The sequence below is a fragment of the Lutjanus erythropterus genome, chromosome 19 (assembly GCF_056507025.1).
Source record: "Lutjanus erythropterus isolate fLutEry1 chromosome 19, fLutEry1.hap2, whole genome shotgun sequence".
Taxonomy (NCBI): Eukaryota; Metazoa; Chordata; class Actinopteri; order Lutjaniformes; family Lutjanidae; genus Lutjanus; species Lutjanus erythropterus.
Window position 1 is genome coordinate 23276228 of NC_139335.1, and position 24911 is coordinate 23301138.

Here is a 24911-nt window from a genome sequence, read left to right on the forward strand (position 1 = left end):
GGGCAGATTAAAAGATCATTTGGCAGTATTTTGTGATTCCCTTCCTCTTGACTGTGGGTCACACAGACACAGGTCACCGCAACACGCCAGTCCTCTTGCTTCTGTTTGGACTGCAGTGACCGCATGATAACAAACAAACATACATTTGCAATCTTCCTGGGAAAGAACAGGACAAAAAAAAAAAAGAAAGAAAAAAAACTCTGTAGAAATGCCACCGAACTCTGAATATCTACCTCATTAACAGAGGACGGGGAGAAGAACACAGAGAGAAGAAAAAAAGGTCTTGAAGGGAAAGAGATGTAAGTAATTCCTCCAGCCTGCTGGTCCACACAGGGAATTTGGGAGCAGCTAGTTGTTCAATAATGTATTGATTTTCTTAGTGAGCTTTTCTTTCCTTGAGGATTTGATGTAAATGATTATCTGACAGTTTTCTGCTTAACTTGTGCAGAGTGAATGTATACTTAGAGCCTGTCTCTCTGGCCATCCACCACCTGAATTATTCTTCAAATAAAGATGAATTCAATCTCATATTAGTTCTAATCAGAGTTTAGCAAAGCTGGGTTTGGTGATTTAAACTGAGTTTAATTAATATTGAGATTCTTACTTATCCAAGTTAAAATAAATATATAAATTAGAAATAAATTTGATCGTTGTCAGGACATAATAAGTATAAAAGGGGGGAAACTTTGGGCTGTTCTGTATTCCTTAAAACATTACTTACTATTTAGCTAAAAAATTAACAAAATATTACACTGCTTGCTAGCTAGCTAAAAATGACAAAGCCCTGCTGTGTCTGACTCTCACCTCTCTCTTACCAATTATTTTGTCTCAAACTATCTTCTGTATGTCAGTAAGCTTCATTCCAACCACTTTGCTTTTTCATATTTAATGTTTGCTGCCAGATTTCGAGACTGTTTTCTTTTCTTACTTTGAATCAGTTTGTATTTAATGTGTCCAGTACTTTTTAGTTGCATCATATTGTTTTACATTTTTAAAAACTTGGTGTATTTTCCACCTTTTACTGTAAAGGTGACATTTCCCTAATTGGCATTTACTTTAATACAGCTGCCTTTGCGAGCAATTCAGTTACTTCAAAGTGAAATCAAATCAAAGTAAAAGTTCTTCCTCTGGCGTTTTTCTTATTTTTGTCCACCGCTCTATGTGTGTATAAGTGGAATGCAATGATCAGAAAGTGTTTCATCATGACCAGGTTTGAAGGGTTGGCAGGGCTTCACAGTCTGTTAGGATTATAAATGTCTTTCTGTCTGTTGTTGCCTCTCTTTCCTCCAGCATGGTGAAACTGAACCTGGGTCGGTCCACGCGCTCCATCTATCTGGCTCTGGCGTGTCTGTCCCTGGCTCTCCACCTCCTTCTGGCGTTTTTTTGTCTCTCTGTCCTCCAGACAGCCTGCGTCCTTCCCGCCTCCTCCTCTTCCTCCATTCCAAGAACACTTACTCAGCAGCACCATCAGTCTGTCTCCCACTCCTCCTCTTCTTCAGCTGCCTCCTCCTCACATAAACTGCCAGCGATCCCCCAGGATGAAGAGCGTCACAAGCTGAATGCCAAAACCTTACACCCTACGGAGAAAGACTCATTCGGTGATGCCAATGAGAAGGAAAAGAAACTGATCGGAGTGGGAAAAGTTATTCAGAAGGTCAAGGGTCGGTCTAAGCTGGAGGCGCTGTTCGAGCACCCGCTGTACAACTTGCCACGACCAGAGCTGCAAGAAGATGATTGGCTGCTGAGAGTGAAGACAAATGAACATGCAAGGGATACAGGAAGTGAAGAAGAGGAGTGGGAAGATGCCATTAATAGTGACAGTGAGTGGTAAGTGAAACACATGGAGAGAATATATCAAGTAGTGTGAAGGTATCACACTACTCTTTTGTATCTGTGATATATTTACTGTAATAAAACATAAAATGGCCATGATATTTCATCGGAGATTTAGCTTCTATGAACATTTTACACTAATTAGAGTTCAAATTAATGCAGAATATTTGCATTTGCAAGACATAATTAATAATCTTTTAGGAGGTGTACATGTTTATAACAGTTAAATTGAGCAATATGTTAATGAAGTTTGGCAGGTAGAGGGCAGGCAGTGACTGAACTCCAACTTCAAAGTGTGTGTTTTTGAAGCAGCGGGCCTTTGTTTCCACAATAACAGGCAGTTATACACCGATGATCAACTTACTGTGGAGGACTTGTCATTGGTTGTTACTGTCAAATTATAACGTTGCACTTGTCTTGTGCTCTTGCAGTGTTCCTGCAGCCTGCCTGAGCTTCCTCGAGTCTGGAGAGCAAGGGCTCGCTTCAAGAATAGATAGGAAATAAATAGGATTTCAACATATTTAATATACGCTTTATGGCTCCATCTTGCTATTTGGAGTGGAGTATTCATTTTTGGATTCCCTTAAATGACCTCCAGATCACTGGTTCCCAAGTTTTCTAAAGGCAACCCTTTGCTATCATAAACTGATGACCCCTGACTAAGTGACACATTTCATGGATATTTCATGTTATATTAAATGCATGACAGCAACATTGCAGAACAACTGATAAACTGTGCAAGTAACCCAAACATTAAAGGTGCCCATTCTGACTTTGGTGATCCTTTGTGGTGAAGTGTCTCAACAACTACTTAAATAATCCATTGCCATGAAATCTGTGGTGGTGATCCCTGACTTTTCATCTAGCATCATCAAGTCAAAACGTTTAATATGTCCAATACTTTGATTAATACCTACAAAACGAATAGCATTTCCATAGCTAGACTAAACTAAGACAGGGAACATTGTGACATGCTTATTGGCATAGAAAATATTACAGTAATATCACTTACTACTTAATGGTTCAGACACTGATGTTAGCATTTAGCTTAAAGCATCCATGTCAGTGTGGCCAGTGTGGTTTGATGGTCTCTAGAGAAATAATAACTCAAAAAGAACTCAAATATTATTTATAATACACAGTAAAAAAAATAATTCATGAACAGTAGCAATAGTATTGTGGCTTATTGCGGTTTTTAAATGTGCCCTAATAGTAAAACAACTATTCAAGTGTTCATAAGTGCCTAGAAGGAAGATGGAAGGCTGCAATGCAACAATAATAAAATTTTCCATTTCTGCCCTCGTCCTTATAGTTTTATCTAACTTGGTAAACATTTACATTGTGCCAATTAAAAGTTAAAAAGTCAAAAGCCAATTAAAACACACACGCACGCAAAGAGGGAGGGGGAGAGAGAGAGAAAGGGAGAACACACAAAAAAAAAATGAAATTCGGGACAGGAGAGCTGGGAGTGAGCATGTACTCTCAAAAGGATTCAAATGGGCAGAATAATTTAGAGTAACATCAGGCTGATAATTTATCATTGGTATGATGAAGATCGGTTATAGATTCTGAGAATGTAGCACAGTGTCCTGCCTGTGTATAAACATTACACACAGGTGACAGGTGTGCATGTGCGCATGTTTCTGATAAGTTCTTTGTGACAAACCAGTGCTCCAAAATACACAACATATTCAGTGCAGCATTTATCGATATTACTGTGTCACTGGTGCCAGCATTTTAGCCTTCAAGTCTAGTCTCACAGCATACAGACAGCTCACTGAAACAGTTCATTTTTCGGACTGACAGCACAGGACTTGGGACAACTCCTTGAAATTTGGGACTATAATGAATTTTTCAGGACGTCTGGCCATCCAAAACGCAGCCCAAAACACTTGAGCCCAATCTGGCAAAACTGATTGTTGTGCTTAAATATAGCCTCACAGAGAATCTATTGAGCAAACTCCTTTTTTTGCCTGAAAATATCTCTTGGTGATATTTATTTTTAATACCGTTCAGCCTTTAGACTGCTGTTGCTTTGCAAAATTAATGAAACAGCATATAATGTAATGTGTTGCTTCGGTTGCTCAAGTGTTGCTTCATATGGAACCTTAATACACATTCTTCATCACACATTTTACCACTACAGCTTGTTTTTTTTATCTCAAAGCCAACCTGCAACAAATCCTCTGAAGTTCTGTTAACTGCATTGGCCAGATATGCTTATTTATCACGTCCACTTCCATTCTTGAAGGCAGAGCGCCAGTCACGAGGAAGGCTACGACAAAGTCTCTTGGACGAGCGACGTGGAGACCCACCCTCCCTGGCTACGGTTCCACCTGGGCATCTCTCGCTGGGAGCTGTACAACAGGAAGGATCCCAACCTGGTCCAGCTGACTCACTACTTGGCAACACAGCGAATCCTCGGCGCCGGTGAGCAAATGAGGGGGGCAGGGCTAACAGGTGAGAGAACAGACTGAAGAGAGGGCTGGGACGAGGAAAGCCACCAGAAACAAAAGAGAGATGTTAGCAGAGGGTGAAGGATTACCAGTGATTTAATTATTCTCCCTTTAATCTTTCTGTTCCTAAAAATACATCCTGAAGTGTCGGCCAGATCCAATTGCTTCTCACTGGCACGCTGATGTAAAATATTTGGAAAACATAGTGCAAACATGATTCATTAAATATTATCTATGTTCTGCCAAAACCTGCACAACCCACTCATGTGAAAACACTTCATTTAGTCAAGAATATAATCAGATTTTACTGAAACAAAGCAGCCTGAGGAGCAAGTTATTAGGAATTCTGTTATAAGTGGAGTCTAGTTTGACTCTACCAAACAATTAATTAATTAATAAAACAATAACTTACCTAAAATAAATATCAAAAACCTAACTCATTAATACATTCAATATTTTTTCAATCATAATCCTGAAAAACAGACACATAAAGCACATTAGAATAAAGATATTGGTGGTGTATTTTAAAATTAGTCTAATTTCCACCCTATTTAACAAACTATTTTTCAGATTCCTGATCAGAAAAATACTAGGCCTCAAATTCAACAGGATTGCTGTGATACATATTAATTTAATCACTAATCGCTGTGTGAACCCTTTCTCTGAACTGGATAATCAGCCTTTTTACATGACTTAAAACTTAAACTGATCTTTACACCGGCTTATTTCCTCACTGGAGTAACATGCAGGTAAGATCATCACTGGCATGTAGTTTTGCATCAGTGTGGGGTAAAAAAAATAAATAAATGAAAATAAGTGAAACGATTTACAGACTGTGACAACATTGTATAACTCATATTCAGTAGTTAAGTAAGTTAAGTAGGTATAATCTGCAATATTTTCCTAAAAAACAACATATTGACTGTCACATCATACTGACTCTATCTTTAATGTAAATAGAAACTACAAAACAGCCAAATAACTTGGTTAGATGACACATGGTGTAACATTAACAGCAGCGGAGCAGAAATTACTTTTATAACACGATGGACTGATAAAGAAACATTTAGAAAATCGATTTTATGTGACTACTACCAAACACAGACATGTTGCACGTGTTGACAATACTAATATATCGTGCTTGGGTGAGGACAGTCATCAACCAGTCGCCGCAGCCCCCAGCCCTATTTGTCATGGTTGTCAGGATGTTGTCAGGTTCACGGCCATTCACTTCCCTTCAGAGTGCAACATTGTTCAGTACACCAAAATTAAATTTAAAAACTGACCTAATCTGTACCCTGAATTTTCCCAGTAGTAGGGATTCATTTAAATTTGATAGCTGAGGGTCCTCTTGACACAATTACAAAGCCACAACCACGCTGCTTTCTCATTTTAACTATAATGCTTTTATACAAACAAGCTAGTCTGTGAGAGAGCCAGAGGCAACACTAAACTTTTCACTCAGTGAATACAGCAAACTGTGCCAGAGTTCATATTTAGAACAGTGAAGATTACATTTTTAGGAACACATGCACACTTGCGCACAAAGTCACACATGTAGGATGATAGATCCTGAGGTACACACGACTTCAGCTCACACTGAATTCACACCCACTGAAATCCCAAAGTACATTTACGCAGAATAAAAGACTAATAAACCCAGAAGGACTCAGCACACTGTTTGATGACCCACAGTGTGAGTGGAAAAGCAAACAAAGCGTACTGTCAGGCTATAAAATGACTGCGTGTGTGCATTGTGAATATTATATCTGTATCACATTTATTGGATGTTGCACACAGTAATATGAGTGTGTGAGGCTGTAGTTTGTTTGTGTAGTGGACTGCAGTATTGTGTTGTATTGGACTAAAGCTGCATTCAGTAAAATTAGGTGAGGCCAGCAACGATAACAGTACACAGCATTAACAAGTCAATTACATTTGCGACCTCAGAGGAAAGCGGCTGCCATGTGAACGTGGCGAATACCATTTCTGAAATGTTACATAACTCGCTCACACAAAGAGAAAACCTGCACTGGCCATTACTAAATCAATACGGGATGGAATTTGTCTCATATTTTCATGCAAACTTTACTCTAATGCACACAATGTGTTTTGTAATGCTTGAAATGACATGAGATAATAAAATTGTGTCCTCGGGCATGGGGCCGCTGGCAAGGTGTCCCTTATTTTTCCACATTAAGGGTGGAAAGGAATGAGCGACCTGGCATTTTGGAGGGAATTTAATATCAATTTGGAGTTTGCAACAGAATATTAAGAGAATAAACTGCATTGTATGGCTGCATGCATTACTAGAATAATTACAGAAAATAATTGTATTTAACATGTCTTATTCCACACTTGTAAACAATACAGCATCACCATTTTGCTGTCCTGCCATTCCATTGGACAGTTTGTTGGTTTCTTCCATGCCGTCCAGAAGGTGTTGTCTGTCTACTGTCTACCATCTGCCTGAGTCCATGTGAATGCAGCATAAACTGTGATTTTTAGACAACTCAGAACACCAGCGCCTACACACAAAATACAAATAAAACACAAATGCATAGAGGACAAAAAAAAACAACACATAATCGAACGTGTTAAATCGGAAGCTCGCATGATTTTTTGTGGTCGGGTCATAAATATAATCCTCCCACAAACTTACATTCATCTCAACACCCACTCACCCCCCACACACACGTAAACACACTGACCCGAGTGCTCGATCAGGCTGCCGCACAGACACAGAGGATGCACACATACTTAAACGCACACAGGCACACAACTCCTCTTGCATCAACACATGCTCATTTTCTGTTTGCTCATCTCAGGCACCCTGTCCCTGTCTTCAGCGCGCCGCCGAATGAATAATGCATTGAGATTTGTCTTTTATGGAGCAGATTAAACACTAATCTCAGCTACAGGCTGATTTTTTTGTGGCTGTGTCATCCCTTTTCTCTCATGTTTAACACTCGCCACAGTGTAAATATCTTTAAACATTTGAATTCAGATTAAGTCTCCTTTCATCAAAGTTAGAAACAGGTGTTATACATAAATATGAGAGGATTGGATTTATATCTCAGGATTTATATCTTGCAACAACCAAAGCAACTTTACTTGAAAGAGCACATGATTTGATTTAAGTTGTTCACGCTGCCCAGTATGTTTTTGGGTTGTCCGTTCGTCCATCTGCACATCCATCTGCTCCGTTCTTGTGAGTGTGATATCTTAAAAACGCCTGATGGAATTTCCTCAGACTTTGCACATATGACCACGCGAACTCAAGGATGAACTGTTTCGAATGTGGAGGTCAAAGGTCAAGGTCACAGTGATCTATTTTTCCCATAAGTCAAGAATTCATATGACAAATGTCCAATGGGATGAAATAATGAGATGATGACATTTTTCTGTCCAAAAAGTCAATGTTCAGCTCGTTATCAGTTCTCTGTGAAGACAGTGTGTTTATCAAGACATGTCAGTAAAGTGATAGTTTCAGTTTCAGTTGGCGGAGGCATGTGACCACAAGACGGTAAGTCTAGTTTTGGATGAAAGACTCCAGAAATGCCCATGATGGTGTCCATGGTGTCAGTGGTGCATAAGTCAAAACTGCAAACAAGCAGCAAAAGCTACACAAGGTCATATTAGATTCTGAATCTTAATATATCACCAAACAAGTATTTGCAATGTAAAGAGCTGGTCTGGCCATGCCTGCATGTTAGTGTGTGTGAGTCCTTCCCTGTGAAGCTGCTGGCACTGAGGAGAGCGATGTAACGGCTGATTCTTTTCACAAAGACAGTTTTGGTGAGTTTTATTTTGTCTCTGTTGAGGCTGAATGAAGCGTGTTTTAGATGCTGATACTGGACATTTAAGAAAAAGCTGTGAAAAAACTCGGTTACAAGTAAAAGTCTAGCATTGAAAATGTTACTTAAAGGTCACGTATGTGACATTTAGGACGATTGTTTTGAAAAGCATTGTTTTTATTACCTTACTAGTCCACTGTTAGATGCCACTAAAGTCCATATACTAGTCGTTTGTACTAAAAGTATTAAAAGTAAAAAAATTGTTCACACAATGTTGACAAAACAACAGTCCGAAACTCAAAATGATTCAGAAATAAAACTAAATGTTTGGCTTTCTTTCTTGAAAAATAACTTAAATGATTAGTTTCCAATTAATTACTCAGCTGTGCTGATAGATTTTCACACGTTTTATGTGCAAAAGTCTTGTAAACTTGTAAAGTGACTAAAACTCTAAATAATTGGCGTAACAAGTCAGATAGTTTCCCTCTGAAGTTTAGTGGAGTGTAAGAATCAAGTGGTATGAGAAAAAAAACACTCAAGTAAAGTACAAGTATCTCAAATTCTCTCCTAAGTACAGTAGAGTACACAGTTACCTTCCACTACTGTGTATCACAAGGGTTGTTTTTATCCTGGTCTTATTGCAGTAATATACCAAATGAGGGATGCAGTGGCAGTGGATGGTTTACTGTAACACTGTAACAGGCCACCATGTGGAAAAACAGATGTAGTGCACTGCATTGAACATATACACAGTGCAGTACTTATAATCATTACATATTTTTATTTTTTTTATCTAATATCTAAGTGTGTGATATGTGTTTCCTGTGATGACTTACAAATATCATCATATTTGAGTGTGTCACCAAAGATCACGCTCATCCATTAGTACTGTTTAACACATACTCCATATTCATTTTGTGCGTATGTTTTCAGTTCAGAAGACAGGAGGCACTCAGCTCAAACTGCTCCTGTCCTTCCCAAACTATGGACAAGCTCTGCTGAAACCCATGAAGTAAGACAGCACAGTGACTGACGACAGTGTGTGTTTGTGCTGCTCCGGTTCATGACGACTTGTGTGTGTTTTCATTGCACAGACAATCCAGAGATGCGGAGACTGACGTAAACCTCTTCTACTTCTCCGACTTTGAAAGGCACAATGCAGAAATCGCTGCCTTTCACCTTGACAGGTACAGGAGGCTTGTTCACGGTGTCAGCAGGAAGCAGGTGTCCTGCTGGGTGGAGAGAACATTCTGTAGCCACTGGTCCAACACTGGAATTGTTCATTTATGAAGCAACTCTGCAGCTTTTATCACAGGGATACCACAAAAGTATTATGTGAATATTGGGCCATTGCATTCTGATGACCATGTTTTTCTATCGTCTTTCTCAATCACTGTGGCACGCATTGAGGAATTTTATGCTTCAACTGACTACATTTACCATCAACAATGACTGGACAGTGACATGAAAAGTGCCTGATTTTACCTTTAATTCTTGCACCTGCAGCACTTTCTGCGTTTTTGTTATCTAAAATGTACATGTGGGAAAGCAGGGTTGGTGTGGAAGTGTGGGAGTGACGCTTTGAAGCACAATAACACTATTAAGATGTGTTTGAATTTGAACCAGACTCTGGAAGCGTGTTTAACAAATGGATTATATTTAGAGTACAGATAGAAGGGAAGCCGGCCAGCAGCACAGTTGATGTGTGGCACTGTCCTATTTGTTTCCAAGCAGGGGAGTTTACCAGCTCTGTCTGCCAGAGCCATATTGCCCTGGCCCGGACTGAGCAGCCCAGTAACTCAACTGACAATCAGGGAGCTATCAGGGAGGAATTTTAAATATAATTTATTAAATAAAGCAAACAAGGCAGATAAATATAATCTAACACAATAATACTACGACGCCAGAAGTGAAAGTGATCACAATAATTGCAACAGCGCGGCAGTGATGACTTGGGTCTGTCACAACCTTCATCAGCAGAATGATAATACAAACAATTACTGCACTTTCATGTCCTCATATTGTGACACAGTTCATTTCATTTCTGTTGAATGTCCACATCCTTTCTCACAAACGAACATTAATGGACACAGCGAGTTTCCCCTGTTAATATCAAATATTTGAGGTACTAAAATTACCAGCAGAGTGAATTAACATCAGCACATAACAACTGGCAGCATGTGAATGCAGGTAGGCCTATGTTTAAAATATTTTTAGACTACTTTTTAAGTATGGCAATGTATTCAACAGTGATAATTGCAAGTAGTATTCATAATTACAGCATGTCTTAAGACAAAATTCTTTCGAGTTCACTGTCTATTCTATGCCAATTATTACTAAAATTGCAGTTTTTCTTTTGTTTTTTTCTTTTTTGGATCACATTCTTTAAAAGCATGAGTCATACCAACCACAGCTCCTTACTAAGATAAAAGTTTCTGTCCCTTCTTTGCTCAGAGTTCCTCTGAGATGTTTCCTAAATCATGCCAAAGCTAGGAGTCCTTGTTAGAATATTTTTAGGCCAAGTTAGAGTTTCAGTTTCTTAGAGTTTGTTTCTGAGAGTTTTCTGAAAATTTAATTGTATCAGGAAGGTAAAAGTGGTATTAGAACATCTCTAGTCAAGGGTTTTGGTTTTAATTCTGGGAACCTTTTCCTCCAGGTGGGAACAGACACTGTATCCTCTCCAGTTTCTTGAGGGAAGTGTTATTGTGTGGATAGGAAGGGTTTGATTTTATTGCAGAAAGAAAGTAGGTCCTACATAAAACTGTCCACAACAAGGTGTGTGGATTACTTCGAGCAACCAGGTCATGATTTCTGGAAAGAGACATGAGTTTTGAATTTTTTAAATGTATTTTTTCTGACACTTTGTCTCTTTTTTCGGTTAATGTTTGTGTCTGCTTGCCTTTCTCTGCCTCGTTCTGTCTCAGATTGTTGGGCTTTAATAGGATCCCTCCAGTAGTCGGTCGACTCATGAACGTCACTGCAGAGATCAGAGAAATCACCACCGACCACAGGCTGTCCAGGACCTTCTTCACCTCCCCTGGTATGTGTGTATATCAGGATGTATCCACGCCTGCACCCAAATGCACTTTCATAATGCAAAAGTTATCAGTTACACCAAACATTAGCAAATGCAAACTGCAAGACCGCTAAACTAAAGCTGTCATCTCTGTCCCTTTTCTTAGTGGGGAATGTGTGTTTCTATGGCCAGTGTCAGTACTACTGTTCTACAGAGCACCCCGTGTGCGGTCAGCCGCACACACTGGAGGTTTCCCTGGCTGCCATGCTACCTGACCTCAGCCTGGCTCCCCGCAGGTCCTGGAGGTCACCGTGGAGACGCTCCTACAGCCGCACCAAGCTAGCACAGTGGGTACACTGTCTGTATCTTAATGATATTTTTGTTTAAAGATAAAAATTGGCATCAAAACACTAATATTTACTGTATATGTAAGAATAATGAACAATCTTGACAGAAAAGAGCCCTGTTCATCATTGTGCTAAATTCACAACTGAGATGAGTTTAAGTACAATCATGAGTCTTCACTGCCCTCTAGTGGTGCAAGTGAAGAACTTCAACATTCTCCAACACTCCAACATTAAATTTGCATTAAATCTGACAGTAACACCCAAGTGTTACTGTCAGATTTAAGATTTAAGAGGACAGTTCACAGCCCGTCAGATCACACCTGGCATTACAGGGCATCTCCAGATGTGTCACAGGTTACCACTTGTGATCGGATGTCATGCGCTATATGCAAATAAACACTGGGGCTGTATTGTCAGCTGAATGTTCATTACGGTCCATTTGGCCGTTCAAGAGGAAGATTTGACAGTTCATCTCTATGACAGCCTACATGAGCCTCGTGTTTTACCTGCGCTGTCAGCAGCCAGGCAGAGACGCTCTGTGGTGTGCTGGGATTTTATAACTGAAATATGAGCAGGACAAACTCTTTACTGCCTCTGACTGTTTGGAAATGCAATGTTTCACATCATAGATGATGAGGAAAGGGATTATTGATAGAGACAAACAGCCTTTGACCAAAATATTTTTAAAAAGTATAGAATTCTGCATCCCAGCGCATGAAAGGTTAGGGTGTCATAGGTGGTGTCAATGTTTTTTACAAGGAAAGAAACGACAATTTACTGCACTTAATGCCAAATTTACAAGCAGGCACAAATAATAAGGAATTTGCTGTAGTCAATTCAGAAAGTTAATTAAGTTCTCCTCACTCAACAACCCTTAAAATTGGACATATTTTTAAGCGAGTCTGGTGGTATTGCAGTTACTAGTTCAGCAGTGAAATCAGGTGAAACAGACAGTGTGTTCACAAACTTCTGCAGCTTATCTTGCCAAGAAAGAGAGCGCAAATATGTTTATTTGCATTTCAGTGAACCAAATGGAAACCTGAGAGGCAAGAGAGACGAGATTGTTTTCTCTCCTGTGTTTATGACTTAAGACTGATGAAAATAAAGGGTTTTCCAGGATAATCTTTCAAAGTTCCTTAAGTTTTTTAATATCTGAAACAGGTAGAAAAAAGTTTTGGTAGGCGACTGTTTTTTTTTCTCACTTGCCTCTCAGGGCTTCTATAAAAACCTGTTTATTAACATCTTAATGTTCAGACTAAACATATCTATTGTAAATTAACTACGGCCCAACAGTACCTGTTCTCCTCAACTTAACTGTACTGTTGTTGTCAGGTGGGAGAAGGACCCGGTCTACTGTGACAAAGTGAAACAGACGCCTCCTTACAACCACGGCACCAGACTGGTGGATCTTATAGACATGGCTATACTGGACTTCCTCATGAGTCAGTCTCTGCTATTTAAACTCCACCTGCTTTACGACTGCTTTGCAACATAAAGGGGTCACTGACCTTTATGTCCTCCTGTTAAGAGAGAAAGGACAGCATTCAAAATGTGTAAATAAGAGTATTATCTCCAATGTTAATGCACTCAGGATTGTTATCATGTATGTTTCACATACTCTAAATAAACATGGATGTTTTTCATTCAAAGGCAACATGGACAGACATCACTATGAGACGTTTGAGAAATTTGGCAATGAGACTTTCCTGCTGCATCTGGATAATGGACGGGCGTGAGTACCAACAGTCAGCTGTAACAGCTCATGTGTGACAGCCAAATACTCCGACTCACACGCATGTGTCAGTTACTGTGGTATAACATTTTATTCATGGGACTTAGTTGTGTTTCACATTTTTCAGGTTTGGGCGTCACTCTCGGGATGAGTCGTCTATTCTGGCTCCTTTGCAACAGTGCTGCAGGTAAAACTACTCTCAGTAGAGAGCAGATCTCCACCAGGTGAAAAAAAATATTCACATGTAACCTCTTCTGACTAGTAACTGTAACATGCTTTTTTCTCAGTGGCTACAATGGATTACAACTATGTTTATTTTGCACTTACATGTAATTACTTACTCCCCAACACTGCTAGAAGGAAAGCCTTGACTCAGCAAAGCAGTTGTTGATGACATGCATCCCCTTCTGGCCAGTTATGAGCAGTGAGGAGTCAGCAGTCACTGCAGATCAGATTTATTTAATTGGTGCCCTGTGGGTCAAATACAGCCCTTTAAAGACTCCAATCCAGCCTTTGACTAAAATATTTTTAAAAAGTATATAATTATGAAGTTATTTAAATAACATTCAAAGATTTGGGTGCTAACATTGTATATTAAAAGGTCATCATTTTATTAGTGGGCTAATTAGCCATTCATTGATTATATCTGTTGTTAAGCACAGAAACACTGTGATGTTAAACACAATATTGCATTTATTAAAATAACAAGCCACTTCAAACTGAGGATTACAAATGTGCATTGTTTTTCTTGTACTTTTGTGACTAATGTTTCTTTTCCAATTGTGAAAACAAATCAAGTGGACAAAAAAATAAAAAGTTTGCTTTTTTTTTTTTTTTTTTTTTCAAATCTGGCCCTTCTAAAAAAGTAATATAATAGGCCTGGTGTAGCTTAAAGGTAATATACATTTTTTTCTGAAACAAATTACTGGCAACTGGCAATTTTCAGATCATATTCCAGTGTCTGGTTGCATATTTTACAAAGTTCCCAAGGCACCAGTTTGTTACATAAAACTCCTGACAAGAAGTTAATTTTAAATGCATGTTTCATTTGAAACATTGCCTGGGGACATGTTGGTGAACAATTTTACTTTTAAAATACAGTTTGTTTGAACAAGCAGATTGTTACAGGTAATTGGCAGATTCTATATTAATGCTGCAACTAACGATTATTTTCAGTGTCGATTAATCTGTTGATTATTTCCTTGATTGAGCGATCAGTTGTTCCTGTCTCAATGTTGACAGTTGAAAAATAATTAAATTACATGTATTATTACATGTACATTACATATTTTATATAGGTATTTAGAGGTTGTTCAAAAATTGTGAATCACCACAATCACGATGGTCCTTGAGCATATAGTCATAAATGTACACAAAAAATTTTAGGCTGAGGGGTCCAATGGTATGCAAGATAAGTAAAGTTTTGTTTACACATGGAGATAACAAAACAAAAAAAAGGTGTGTCCACTGAGTGACTTTAACACCTAAAAATGAAGGGCGGGTGAGATAAACTGTAAGAAACTAGTCCATGTCATTCAGTAGTGTGTAACTCAATAACCAGTTTTGTGCAGACAATTAAAGGACCCAGAGAGGATAAAGAAACTTGTGTTAATATCTGTTTTGATCTTGCTCTCCTACCTCATATGCAGGATCCGTCGCTCCACCCTCCTCCGCTTGCACCTCTTGTCCCTCCCTGGCTTCCGTCTGAGTGATGTCATGCGGGAGTCGCTGGTCCAGGATCCTCTGGCTGGTGTGGCTCCCCTCCTCTCTGAAGCGCATCTCTCTGCTTTGGACCGACGCCTTGCAGCCGTCCTGAAGGTGGTGCAGACCTGCGAGGATCACCACAGAGACGTGATTTACAATGACTTGGAAGGATACGATAAAGACTACGATCAGCAGCCTGACTGATGAGGTGCCAATAAATTATCTGTATGGAAATCATTTTGTCAAATGGTCTTCATGACAGCACTGAAGTCTGCTGGTGAAAAGGGAGCCAGAGGTTGACATCTCTCTAATAATAAAACAGGCTAACAAGACAAACCCTGCAACTGCAACTAATTCACTGCACAACACTAATGACTAACTGTAATGTTAGCTAATATTAAGCTATCAAAACACACAGTTGATAGAGCTGATATCAAAAGTGTTTTAAAGTGTTTACAGACCCTGTTTAAGTAAAAATATAACACATCCACGGTTATAAATTGCTTACTTACCAAAAATGCAGTGCCTTGGATAGACCGCAATCAAGGCGCTTTCAAAAAATGGTGCACTATATATGTGGAAATTAAACTGTACAAAAAAAGTAATTGACATTTTTTCTAATGACTTTTAATTGACTGAAATTAACTTGTTTTAAACAAGGGAAGTACACTTTAAAAGTAATTAAACCAATTAAGTAGGATTTAATAACACATTAGAATCAATGAAATAAACCAGATTAAAACATGTGGGTCAGAATTTTTCTTTTTTTTTTCCCAGTAATGTTTCCAACTATCCATTAAGGAAAATGCACAAAATCTGTAACCCCCAAATGGTAAGGGTGATTACTAGATAATCAATATATCATCATTTGGTAGTTCTAGTCAAGGGGTTCCCAAACTTTTTAATGATAAGGACCCCGCACAGTAGATGCACATTAGACCACAGACCTCAAAACTACTTTGTCTTATGAATCCCCTTTGAGTATTTTTTTTAATTTATTCATTTCATGCATAGTCAGCCATTAAAAAATTGCCAACCCTGTTTTTATCTGTGGATCCAACTTTCATACACATTTATAAAAGTTAATACATTCTGTTCCTCCATTTGGGACCCTGTTGGACCCTTGCTGTAAAACTAGTGGTTTAGTCCACACATTCTCTACGTAACTGAGAGAACCACATGAAGTGTTACAAACGTCCCCAGTGTCCCCTACTTACTACTTACTTATGTCCCCTACTTTCCACCAATGGCAACGGGAGAAAGACTTGACGTGATGACGACAAACACGCAGTGCGCACGTCTGAAGTCTGCGAGGGCTCAGCGAGTAGAGGGAGGGCAAAACATTACAGGATAGTTTCACTTTCCAAACGTCACTGAAAGGAGGAACTGAGAAAAAATCTGTGGGCAGATCTTCAAGAGCATCGCGAGGCTTGGCGGGAACACTTCCGCCTGTGTGCAAATCTGCTGCTTCTTTAATGTTTTTGTTTATGACTCAAAGCGCTACGGTAAACATTCATAGTTTCACTGTGTCCGAGCAGGACAGTGTATGCAAAGGGACATAATACATGGTAGACCAGCGGAGGGAGCTTTTTAAAGTACTTTATTTGGCGCCATACTTTGAAGGTAACATCTCGTGAGCACTCGGAGCGGCCGAGCCTGGTTTGTCTGCAGAGACGGGGCCACACTGACCGACGATGGACCCGCTGGACTTTCTAGAAAATGAAGAACTGCTGCGCTTTTTCCACCGTCACAAAACAGAAATGTCCTGCATTGAGAAGCCGTCCGTCTTCATCACCCACCTCAGGGACCACGACCTGATCCCAGAAGACAGATACAAGGTGAGCTACTCAAGTGGAAACGTTACGATTATCAAATTAATAATCGATTAAGCAGTTTGAGTAATTTTTAAGCAAAAACGACAAAATTGTCTGATTTCAGCTTCTTAAATGTGAATATTTTTTTTGTTTCTTTACTCCTCTATGACAGCAACCTGAATATGTGTAGGTTGTGAGTGGAACAAGACATCTGGGGACATCATGAGCTTTGGGAAACACTGATTGACATTCTTCTCCATTCTGACGTTTCGAAACAAACAACTGTTAATTAATTAATCAAGAAAGTTGACATATAGTAATATCATTGTTTTAGATGGAATTTATTTTAACTGATGAAATAGAAAAAAAACATTGTCTTATAGATATCAGAACATATTTAAGGGAGAGCAGGATACTGTATGTTAGCAGCAAAGACATTCAGCTTTATTATTCTTTATATTTTATTATATGTTGTAAATAAAACACATGCAACTTTACACACTTCATATATACATTTTTTATTATTGTTATTGTTATATCATCTCTTTATATATTGTAGTAGAATGTATATATGTTTTACATACATATTATTTTCTATTCTCACAATTATCTATGCTTATATTTATATTTCCTGTTCTTGAATGGAGCGCCTGTAATGTCAACAATTTCCCCCAGGGATCAATTATTTCTGATTCTGAGTCAGCATGACACAATACTGATGTATTTTAAAAAATGTATTGTTGTATATGTATTAATGAAATAATCATGATAATAACCATGATATAGACTCAGCGTCATAATTTTCTCCATACTTCTGTGTGCATGCAGAAGATGATCCGCATGAAGAGTAAAGACAACGTAAGGAAAGCTCTTTATGACGTTCTGGATTGGTTGGAGACAAAGCAGTCACAGGACATCAAAGAGTTCTGGAGGTCTGTCTTCAAGGAGATCATGTTGAGACAGTACGACACCCTACGAACACTACGTAACAGCCTCCTGGATGGTCAGACTCTTTTTTAATGGTGTTAACAACTGATTCTTCTTTCTGTTTATGCTCTCTTTGCTTGTGATTAATGTCTCCACAGTGCTTCACATTCATAAAACCTTGCTTGCAAGGTGTTTTCATTATCCGCTTTCTAAAATGTGTCGTTCATGGCATGTGCTTGATATTTCTGTGTTCATGAACATTAATCTAATTGCAGGGTCTTTCCATTTTGACATGCAACTGTCCGAGAACGTGGAAAATAATGGGACAGATGAAGCGAAAAGGAAGAAGCTTACAGAAGATGAGGATGGAGAGGAGAAGGAAGACAACTCAGTGAAAAAGAAGAAAAAACAGAGAAGAAAGAGCACGTGCATTGATGAGGAGGAGCAGGCTGGTCCATCATCTTCGTTGACTGCAAGTCTGAAGAAAAAGTCCAAGAAAATATCCTTCTGTAAGTCACCTCCCACTGATGCTTTACATGATAAACATGACTATATAGTACTTGAAAGTTAATCTGTTGGAAAGTATGTATTTTGTTATTAATTTTTATACAGTACAGTTAAAAATATCCAATTTTTATCCAGCATCTCCCTTGAAGAAGGGAGAGAAGAGTGACATTTGGACCTGGGCCATCTATAAGACTCAGCTGCCTGTGACTTGTGGACAAAAGAAAGGGACACTGAGCAGAAGCAGACTGGCTAAAGGTAAAGCAAACACCTCATTGTCCATTTGTGCTCACTCAAGTTTTAATAATTACTGTTCTCCATTTCCTCCAAGCCAGTTTGTGACATTGTTTTATCCATAAAGGAAAACAGAACACTTAACACTGAATCAGTGAAGCATAAATCAGATTTTACTGAGTAGAAGTTTTGATATGAAAACACGAAAAACGTGAAATATCCGACAGAGACATATATGAGCTGTCACAGTAGATGATTTATGCTTGATTCTCGATTCTCTAAATGTTCCAGGGGAGAAGTGCATTCTGGTCGATGGCGGACGGTGGTTTACTCCCACTGAATTTGAGAAGTTTGCAGGAAAGGAGAGCTCCAAGAACTGGAAGTTGAGCATTCGATGTATGGACACCCCCCTGGCAAATCTTATAAAGGTTTGTTGAAAAGCGATTTTTATTTGGAATTATACATGAAACTGTGTGACACAACTTCCTTTTCTTTAAGATTTGCCATATTAAAGTGCCTCTTTAGATCGCTTCAAACTCTAAAATAAAATTCTTGTGAAAAAATAATCCTTACTTAAACCGCTATCTTAACAGCAGACATAAAAGGTAAAAGGTGAATTTAATTCCTGGATAAAACAATCAATCAATCAATATTGACATAAGGCGTTCATTGGGTATCGAACTTGTGTCACTGGTTCCGAACTTTGTCCTGAATTCCATAACACCACGTTTTCACTTTGTAAATATGCATACGTAATGTGATAAATGTTAGTCTTACAGACTGTTTATATGCATGTGCAAAACGTCAGTAAAATAAAATCGAGACTTATTCTGTATCTGTGACATGCAGACTGTTTATGTCTAAGTACAGATTGTGCAGCAAATCAAAGCAACAGCATTTCACTGTCAGTGTTCGCTTTCCTCTCGTCTTGTTCCGTGTTACTGAAATGAACAAAGGTGGATCAGTGCATCTCTAGATAAAACATGTCACACTTCAGTTCAGTGGTTCAGTGGCTTCCTGTGGTCGTTCAAGGTGCGACTCCCTGCCGTGCTTGGCTAGACTCTCCTCACATTACAACAAAAGGTTTCACTCACAAGGGTATGTTAATCAATGTAAAGCAGATCTCTCAACACAGAGCTCTGTCCTTAAAAGAAGGCACTTAGGGATCAGAATACACAAAGATAAAAGGATAAAAACAAGCTATTTGCTTAAAAGTTTCCACTGGCAGGAACAAAAAATGATTTTGTTTTATGTTTTTCAAATTGCAGGAAGGTCACCTGAATCCAGTGAGGTACAAAGGAGGGTGTAAAAAGGTAAGACCATGACCCGGTGAAAATACATGAGCAAATAGATTCCGACCTTGTAATGTATCGTCTTTATTGTTTTTTGTGATTCTGATCTGAGCCATCTCCTCCTTTTCTCCCTGCCAGGCGAAGAAGTCACTGTTTCCAACTGATCATTTAACCACAGGTTTGTTGCATAAGTGCAAAATACTGATTTCAGAAAACACGAGCATTCATGTGATAGCTTATGAGAGAGCACTGCATCCCCACAAGCTATTACAAGAGCATCTTTTACCTCACATAAAATATTAAAACATTAAAATCTAATGTAATCATTAAAGGCAAATAGGCAGCCATGGTCAAAGTCAAAGTATATTATAGCCTGATATCACAAAGCATGCCTCCAAGGGCTATATGTATAACAAAAACAGTAATAAACACAAAAATCATAAGAGTAAAAACATTCAAAGCATTACAGTCTATACCTATGAGAAATGACTGATATATTTACAGTACAAGCAAAAGTAAAACACCTACTCACCTCCTGTTTTTAGTGTCTGATGAAGATGAAAATGAGGAGTGTGACCAGGACAAGGAAGACGACATTTCGTCAGGCAGCAAAGAAAGTTCCCCAGATGTGACAGGTGCTGATTTCTACAAACTAATATTCAGGGCTGACATACATTTATGCCAACTAGAGCTGGGTATCAGTACTCAATACCATTAAGGTATCGATTGAAATAACCCTGCACCTAGTAGTATTGAAACGTCTGCAGTCAAGTGATACCTGCTTTCAATCCTTTTGGTACTCAGATCTAGAAAGAAATGACTATTTGAAAGGTTTTAGCCACAGCCAAACACCACAAGAGTTCTTCATAAAGAAGAATCTTCAAAAAAAGGTATCAAATGAAGTAGTCCATTGGTATCAGTGTCATTTAAAGGGTAGTGGTATTAGTAGTGGTATTGATTTTTTAAAAAATGATACCCAGCCCTAATGCCAACACATAATACAATTATGTGGATGTTTATCTCAGTATCATGGCAGTAGTTAATGTTAATCATAATTTCAACATGTGTCCGTTACAGATGAAGAAGAAGAAGAAGAGGAGACGACTGAACAGCAGCCAGGAACCAGCTGTGACAGAAACAAGAAGGTGTTCAAAGTTACATGTGGAGCTTTAACTGGGACCTTACATAAAGCACGATTTGCATCAAGTAACTATATCTCACCATACACAAAACACCTAAATACATGTATCTGTTCAGCGTGTCACTAATGTGAACAATGAAATTAAATGTGTACTAACCACCTCTTCACCACCAGGGACTCGTGGGAAGTGTATTCGTACTGATACAGGATGGTTGAGCCCAATGGAGTTCATGGAGAAGGCAGCGTGTCCCCCAGACGCCCTCTGGAGGAAAGACATCAAGTGGGAGGGGAAACCACTCAGTGTCCTAATAGAGGTAACTGTGGTCAGGGTGGTGTTACAGTGTGTGTGTGTGTGTGTGTTGTCATTTTGATCCACCAGTAGATGTGTGTGATGAGAAAGAAAGTCATTAAGATTTAATTCCTTGTTAATTTGGCTGCATCTGAACTTAGTGTGGTAACAGTAATTGTGGTTTACAGTTTTTCTCAACCATGTTGGCTCATTTTTTGAAACTGACTTAACATTGTCTAAAGCCAGGGACACAGTACACAATGTTAGCCATTATCTCCCACTTGGCAACAAATTCTTGAGATCGCCTGATAGAGGCAAATCACTGTGCGCTCCCAAGAGCAAGGATTGTGATGTGTGAACTGTTCAAAGACGTGATTCAGAGCTCGACAAGAGTTCACTGGTGACTCATCGACACTGAGACAGTTATGTGGCAGGTTTAACATCTGGTCGTGTCTGGGACAACTGAAGGAGCCATGCAGCAGCTCCACCAATTAGAGCAGACACAGCACACCGCTGAGAGAGGACCGGAGGGAGACGGAGGTGGGAGGGATGGAAGAGCAGCCGAGCAGCCTACAGTAAAGCCTAAATATAGAACCACTAAACTTTTATACATATTCATATCAAAAAATGAGCAAAAAAAAATATATATAAATTGGCAGTGCCTATAAAGAAAAAATAAACTCCACCATGCTGATGCAGCTCTGTGGAGACTGACAGGTCTGACAGTGAGACAGCTTCAGCGTTAACTTCACTTCTAGTGCGTTTTCATGACAAACATAGTTTTGGAGAGCAGGCTGGTGAAATACCTTGTAGTTGGTGACCTTTTGTCTGGGATCAGTTGTGTAGTGTGCAGAGCACAGCAACTTGCGATTACAAGTGGAAGAGTGGCGTAGTGTGAACAGCACATTCATCTGATGAGTTTGAAAGTCTTGTAGTGTGGCTGTGGGATAAACTATAAGTGCAACTGTCACAGCTGTTTAATGGGACATCCCAACTCAACAACAATGAAAAAAAAAACTCCTGGTAGTTAGGAAAAAAAGTGTTACATCTTATAGATATTAACATACATTTATGTTTGACAGATTTTGATAATTGAATTGATATTTCACATGTGGTTCCTGCTATTACTCCACTGCAAAATTAAAAATGATCTGCATGCTGAAAATGACACAACATATTAAACCAAGAGAGTTTCATAACCAAGAGTTAAAAACTCCTTGTAACAGCTTGAATTTAGAGAGAAGAGAAATACTGGCATCTGATTTATACAAATGGCACTGATAATGCAGTTTCATGAAATTGTGTGTCTTTAAAAATGGCAGTTTAAATGTATCCAGGAGAAAGTCTGAGGTTTTATGAAGCCTTAAAAACCTAAACTATGAAACAAATAGGAAAACCCTGTTCATTTGTCTATTTCAGGCACGCATCTTGATTATACACTCATTGCTGTGTAAATGCAGCCATTGCAAACCAGATAGTACAGACCTGGTAAGTCAGACATAATGCATTTCCTCATTCTACATTCATCTTTGCTCTACATGAACAATGATTGAACAAAACCTGTCTCTCTCCCAGTGACCTACAGCACAATTCTGAATAAACCCTTTGCAACATGTAATTGTACTGCGTGTGAACAGAGTTGCTGTCATGTCCGTCTTGGCAGGAGGACGAGAAAAATGACGACGAGTGTTGCATCTGTAAAGGTGAAGACGGAAACCTTGTGGAATGTGATGAATGTCCTCGATCCTTCCACCTGGAATGTCACCTGCCTCACATAGAAGACGCCATTTTAGGGTGAGTTTTGATCAAAATGATAGACAGCCAAGACGTTGTCATGTTACCCAACTCGGCAGTTCACTCCAGCCGTGATGATCAATTTTGTGTCGGGGCCACCAAGAGAAATATGTGCATATTCAGTTAACCCAGAATGGGAGCAGCAGTCACAGTGGTGGATTCATGAAGACGTGTCTTTCAGCACAGTTTCAATTTAGGTTTGCATTACTAACATGTTGAATGACAGACTATTATTATCATAACTACTATTCTGCACATTAATAAATATCGGCTCCTATAATATGCATATGTATTTTGTTTGTGTGTTTATGTGAACAGAGACAGCAGTCTGTGGATGTGTACGTTCTGCGTGTTTACAAGAAATGTAGGGTGCTATTACCAGGACGAGCTGAAAAGGGAAGCAGCCATGTCCCGCCAAATATCACAACACATGCTGGTGAGCACACTGTGTTAATCTCTGTCTGTCTTTAGGTCTTTACATCTGAGTGTCTGTCTCTTTGACACACTGCCCTCACTCATCTTCTCTTCCTTCTTACATCAACAGAAATGCCAGTATCTCCTCTTGTCTCTGTGCACTGCTGATGAGGAACAAACATTTGCTACAGACCCAAACTTTTATGTAAGTCTTTTTCATTTGCTTTCCACATGCAAATAAAGCACACCCCATGGCCTGGCTGCTGGAGAAATCGCACCGTGGTCAGGTCTTTCAGTCATTTTTGTTGTGCACCGGCAGCTAGCAGACTACTCCAAGGTGATCAAGACGCCGATGTGGCTGGGCAAAGTAGCAGACAAACTCCAGAGACAGCTCTACCAGACCGTTGGAGAGTTTGTGTCCGATGTCCAGCTCATTTTCACCAACTGTGCTACATACAACAGAGTAAGAAACAGCTCCAGTTTTCATTTATTTTGCATGTTAAAGTTAAAGCTACTACAAGGAGCTCTCATATTATGTTGATTTTGGAGCCCCCTGTGGACAAAAGCAAGTAATGTTTCCTCTAATATGTTTAAGTAAAAGTCTCCTCCTGCTTCTCTTTAACTGCATGATGTGATACTCACTGTAACTTTGCTTGTGAAAATGTAAACATCTGATTTCATGAAGAATTTGGCCCGGTGGCAAGCACAAACAAAAATTAATAGCCAGTCCTCTCGCTGATGGTGTCATGTGCTTACATATGTCATCATCAGTATTAAACTGAGATCGTTTCATAAACTCCTTGTAGTAGCTTTCATTTTTTAATTTGATCAATTAATTTTTGAAAATTGACTGGACTGTTGTGTTTTCTTGCAGGACAATGCTGAATATCTTTCCATAGGCGACAGACTGAAGAAGTTCTTTGATGAAAGATTTAATGAAATGTTTAACATCTGTGAATAGACAGTATACTGAGGAACGGTGTCCAGTTTTCAAACTCAGTGGCCTCTGATCTGATCTGAAAGCTTAAAAATCTGTAAATATTTGAAATTACAACCTTGTGGTAATTCTTTTGACATTGCTGCTGTATCCGGTTAAAATATCCAAAAAGAAATAATTGCATGATCAAGACAAAGAACTGTGTCAGACAAAAATGTTCAATTTAACTAAACAAATAAAATGTTATGTGAGACATTAAAGTTAACATATAGAGGAAATCTACCAGTTTTGCACAATAAGGTCTAAAAGTTCTTGGAGCAGTATGTAAAAGAAAAGTTATTTACTCCTGAAGGAGCTACAAGAAATCTGATAAATTGATTCAGATGATGTCAATTGAATCAGTGTTGGTTGGGACTGAATTTTAAAATTTGAAAAATTTATTATTATTGTTGTTGTTTTGTTTACTCATAAAGGGGGCATTGCAAACCCCATTTAAAATGTTTTTTTTAGTGAAAGAATTTATACAATGGACTAAATCATTTTATATTAATACTTAAAAGTTAATTTTAAGGTAATTTCCTGTATGTTGTTCTCAACACTTTTTTTTATTGCCAGGTGTTTTTCTGATGTCCCACCACATGTGTTACGAAGATTTCAGAATGTACATATGAGTATATAGA

At 38.8% G+C, this 24911-nt stretch overlaps 2 protein-coding genes across 2 annotated transcripts; both read left to right on the forward strand.

Moving 5' to 3' along the window:
• Positions 1-214: 214 nt before the first annotated feature.
• LOC146309875 (extracellular serine/threonine protein kinase FAM20C-like) lies at positions 215-15441 on the forward strand. The gene is made up of 11 exons (XM_084744791.1): positions 215-299; positions 1291-1827; positions 4085-4263; positions 9020-9098; positions 9181-9273; positions 11011-11126; positions 11269-11449; positions 12782-12891; positions 13100-13181; positions 13309-13368; positions 14831-15441. The coding sequence occupies exons 2-11, from the start codon at positions 1292-1294 to the stop codon at positions 15087-15089; spliced, it is 1695 nt and encodes a 564-aa protein (XP_084600917.1). The 5' UTR covers positions 215-299; position 1291; the 3' UTR covers positions 15090-15441.
• Positions 15442-16459: 1018 nt separating this feature from the next.
• Positions 16460-24567, forward strand: LOC146309876 (uncharacterized). Its single transcript, XM_084745069.1, has 16 exons — positions 16460-16723; positions 17528-17702; positions 17902-18135; positions 18269-18388; positions 18656-18792; positions 19633-19677; positions 19795-19834; positions 20202-20291; positions 20734-20862; positions 20972-21111; positions 22506-22574; positions 22750-22880; positions 23199-23316; positions 23425-23499; positions 23614-23757; positions 24169-24567. The coding sequence occupies exons 1-16, from the start codon at positions 16580-16582 to the stop codon at positions 24253-24255; spliced, it is 1878 nt and encodes a 625-aa protein (XP_084601195.1). The 5' UTR covers positions 16460-16579; the 3' UTR covers positions 24256-24567.
• Positions 24568-24911: the final 344 nt, after the last annotated feature.

Coding starts and splice junctions, on each gene's coding strand:
- LOC146309875 (XM_084744791.1), top strand. CDS start 1,292: ATGGTGAAACTGAACCTGGGTCGGTCCACGCGCTCCATCTATCTGGCT. Junction 4,264..9,019: donor ACAGCGAATCCTCGGCGCCG/GTGAGCAAATGA, acceptor GTATGTTTTCAG/TTCAGAAGACAGGAGGCACT. Junction 13,182..13,308: donor CATCTGGATAATGGACGGGC/GTGAGTACCAAC, acceptor CACATTTTTCAG/GTTTGGGCGTCACTCTCGGG.
- LOC146309876 (XM_084745069.1), top strand. CDS start 16,580: ATGGACCCGCTGGACTTTCTAGAAAATGAAGAACTGCTGCGCTTTTTC. Junction 18,389..18,655: donor CAGAAGCAGACTGGCTAAAG/GTAAAGCAAACA, acceptor TAAATGTTCCAG/GGGAGAAGTGCATTCTGGTC. Junction 19,678..19,794: donor ACAAAGGAGGGTGTAAAAAG/GTAAGACCATGA, acceptor TCTCCCTGCCAG/GCGAAGAAGTCACTGTTTCC.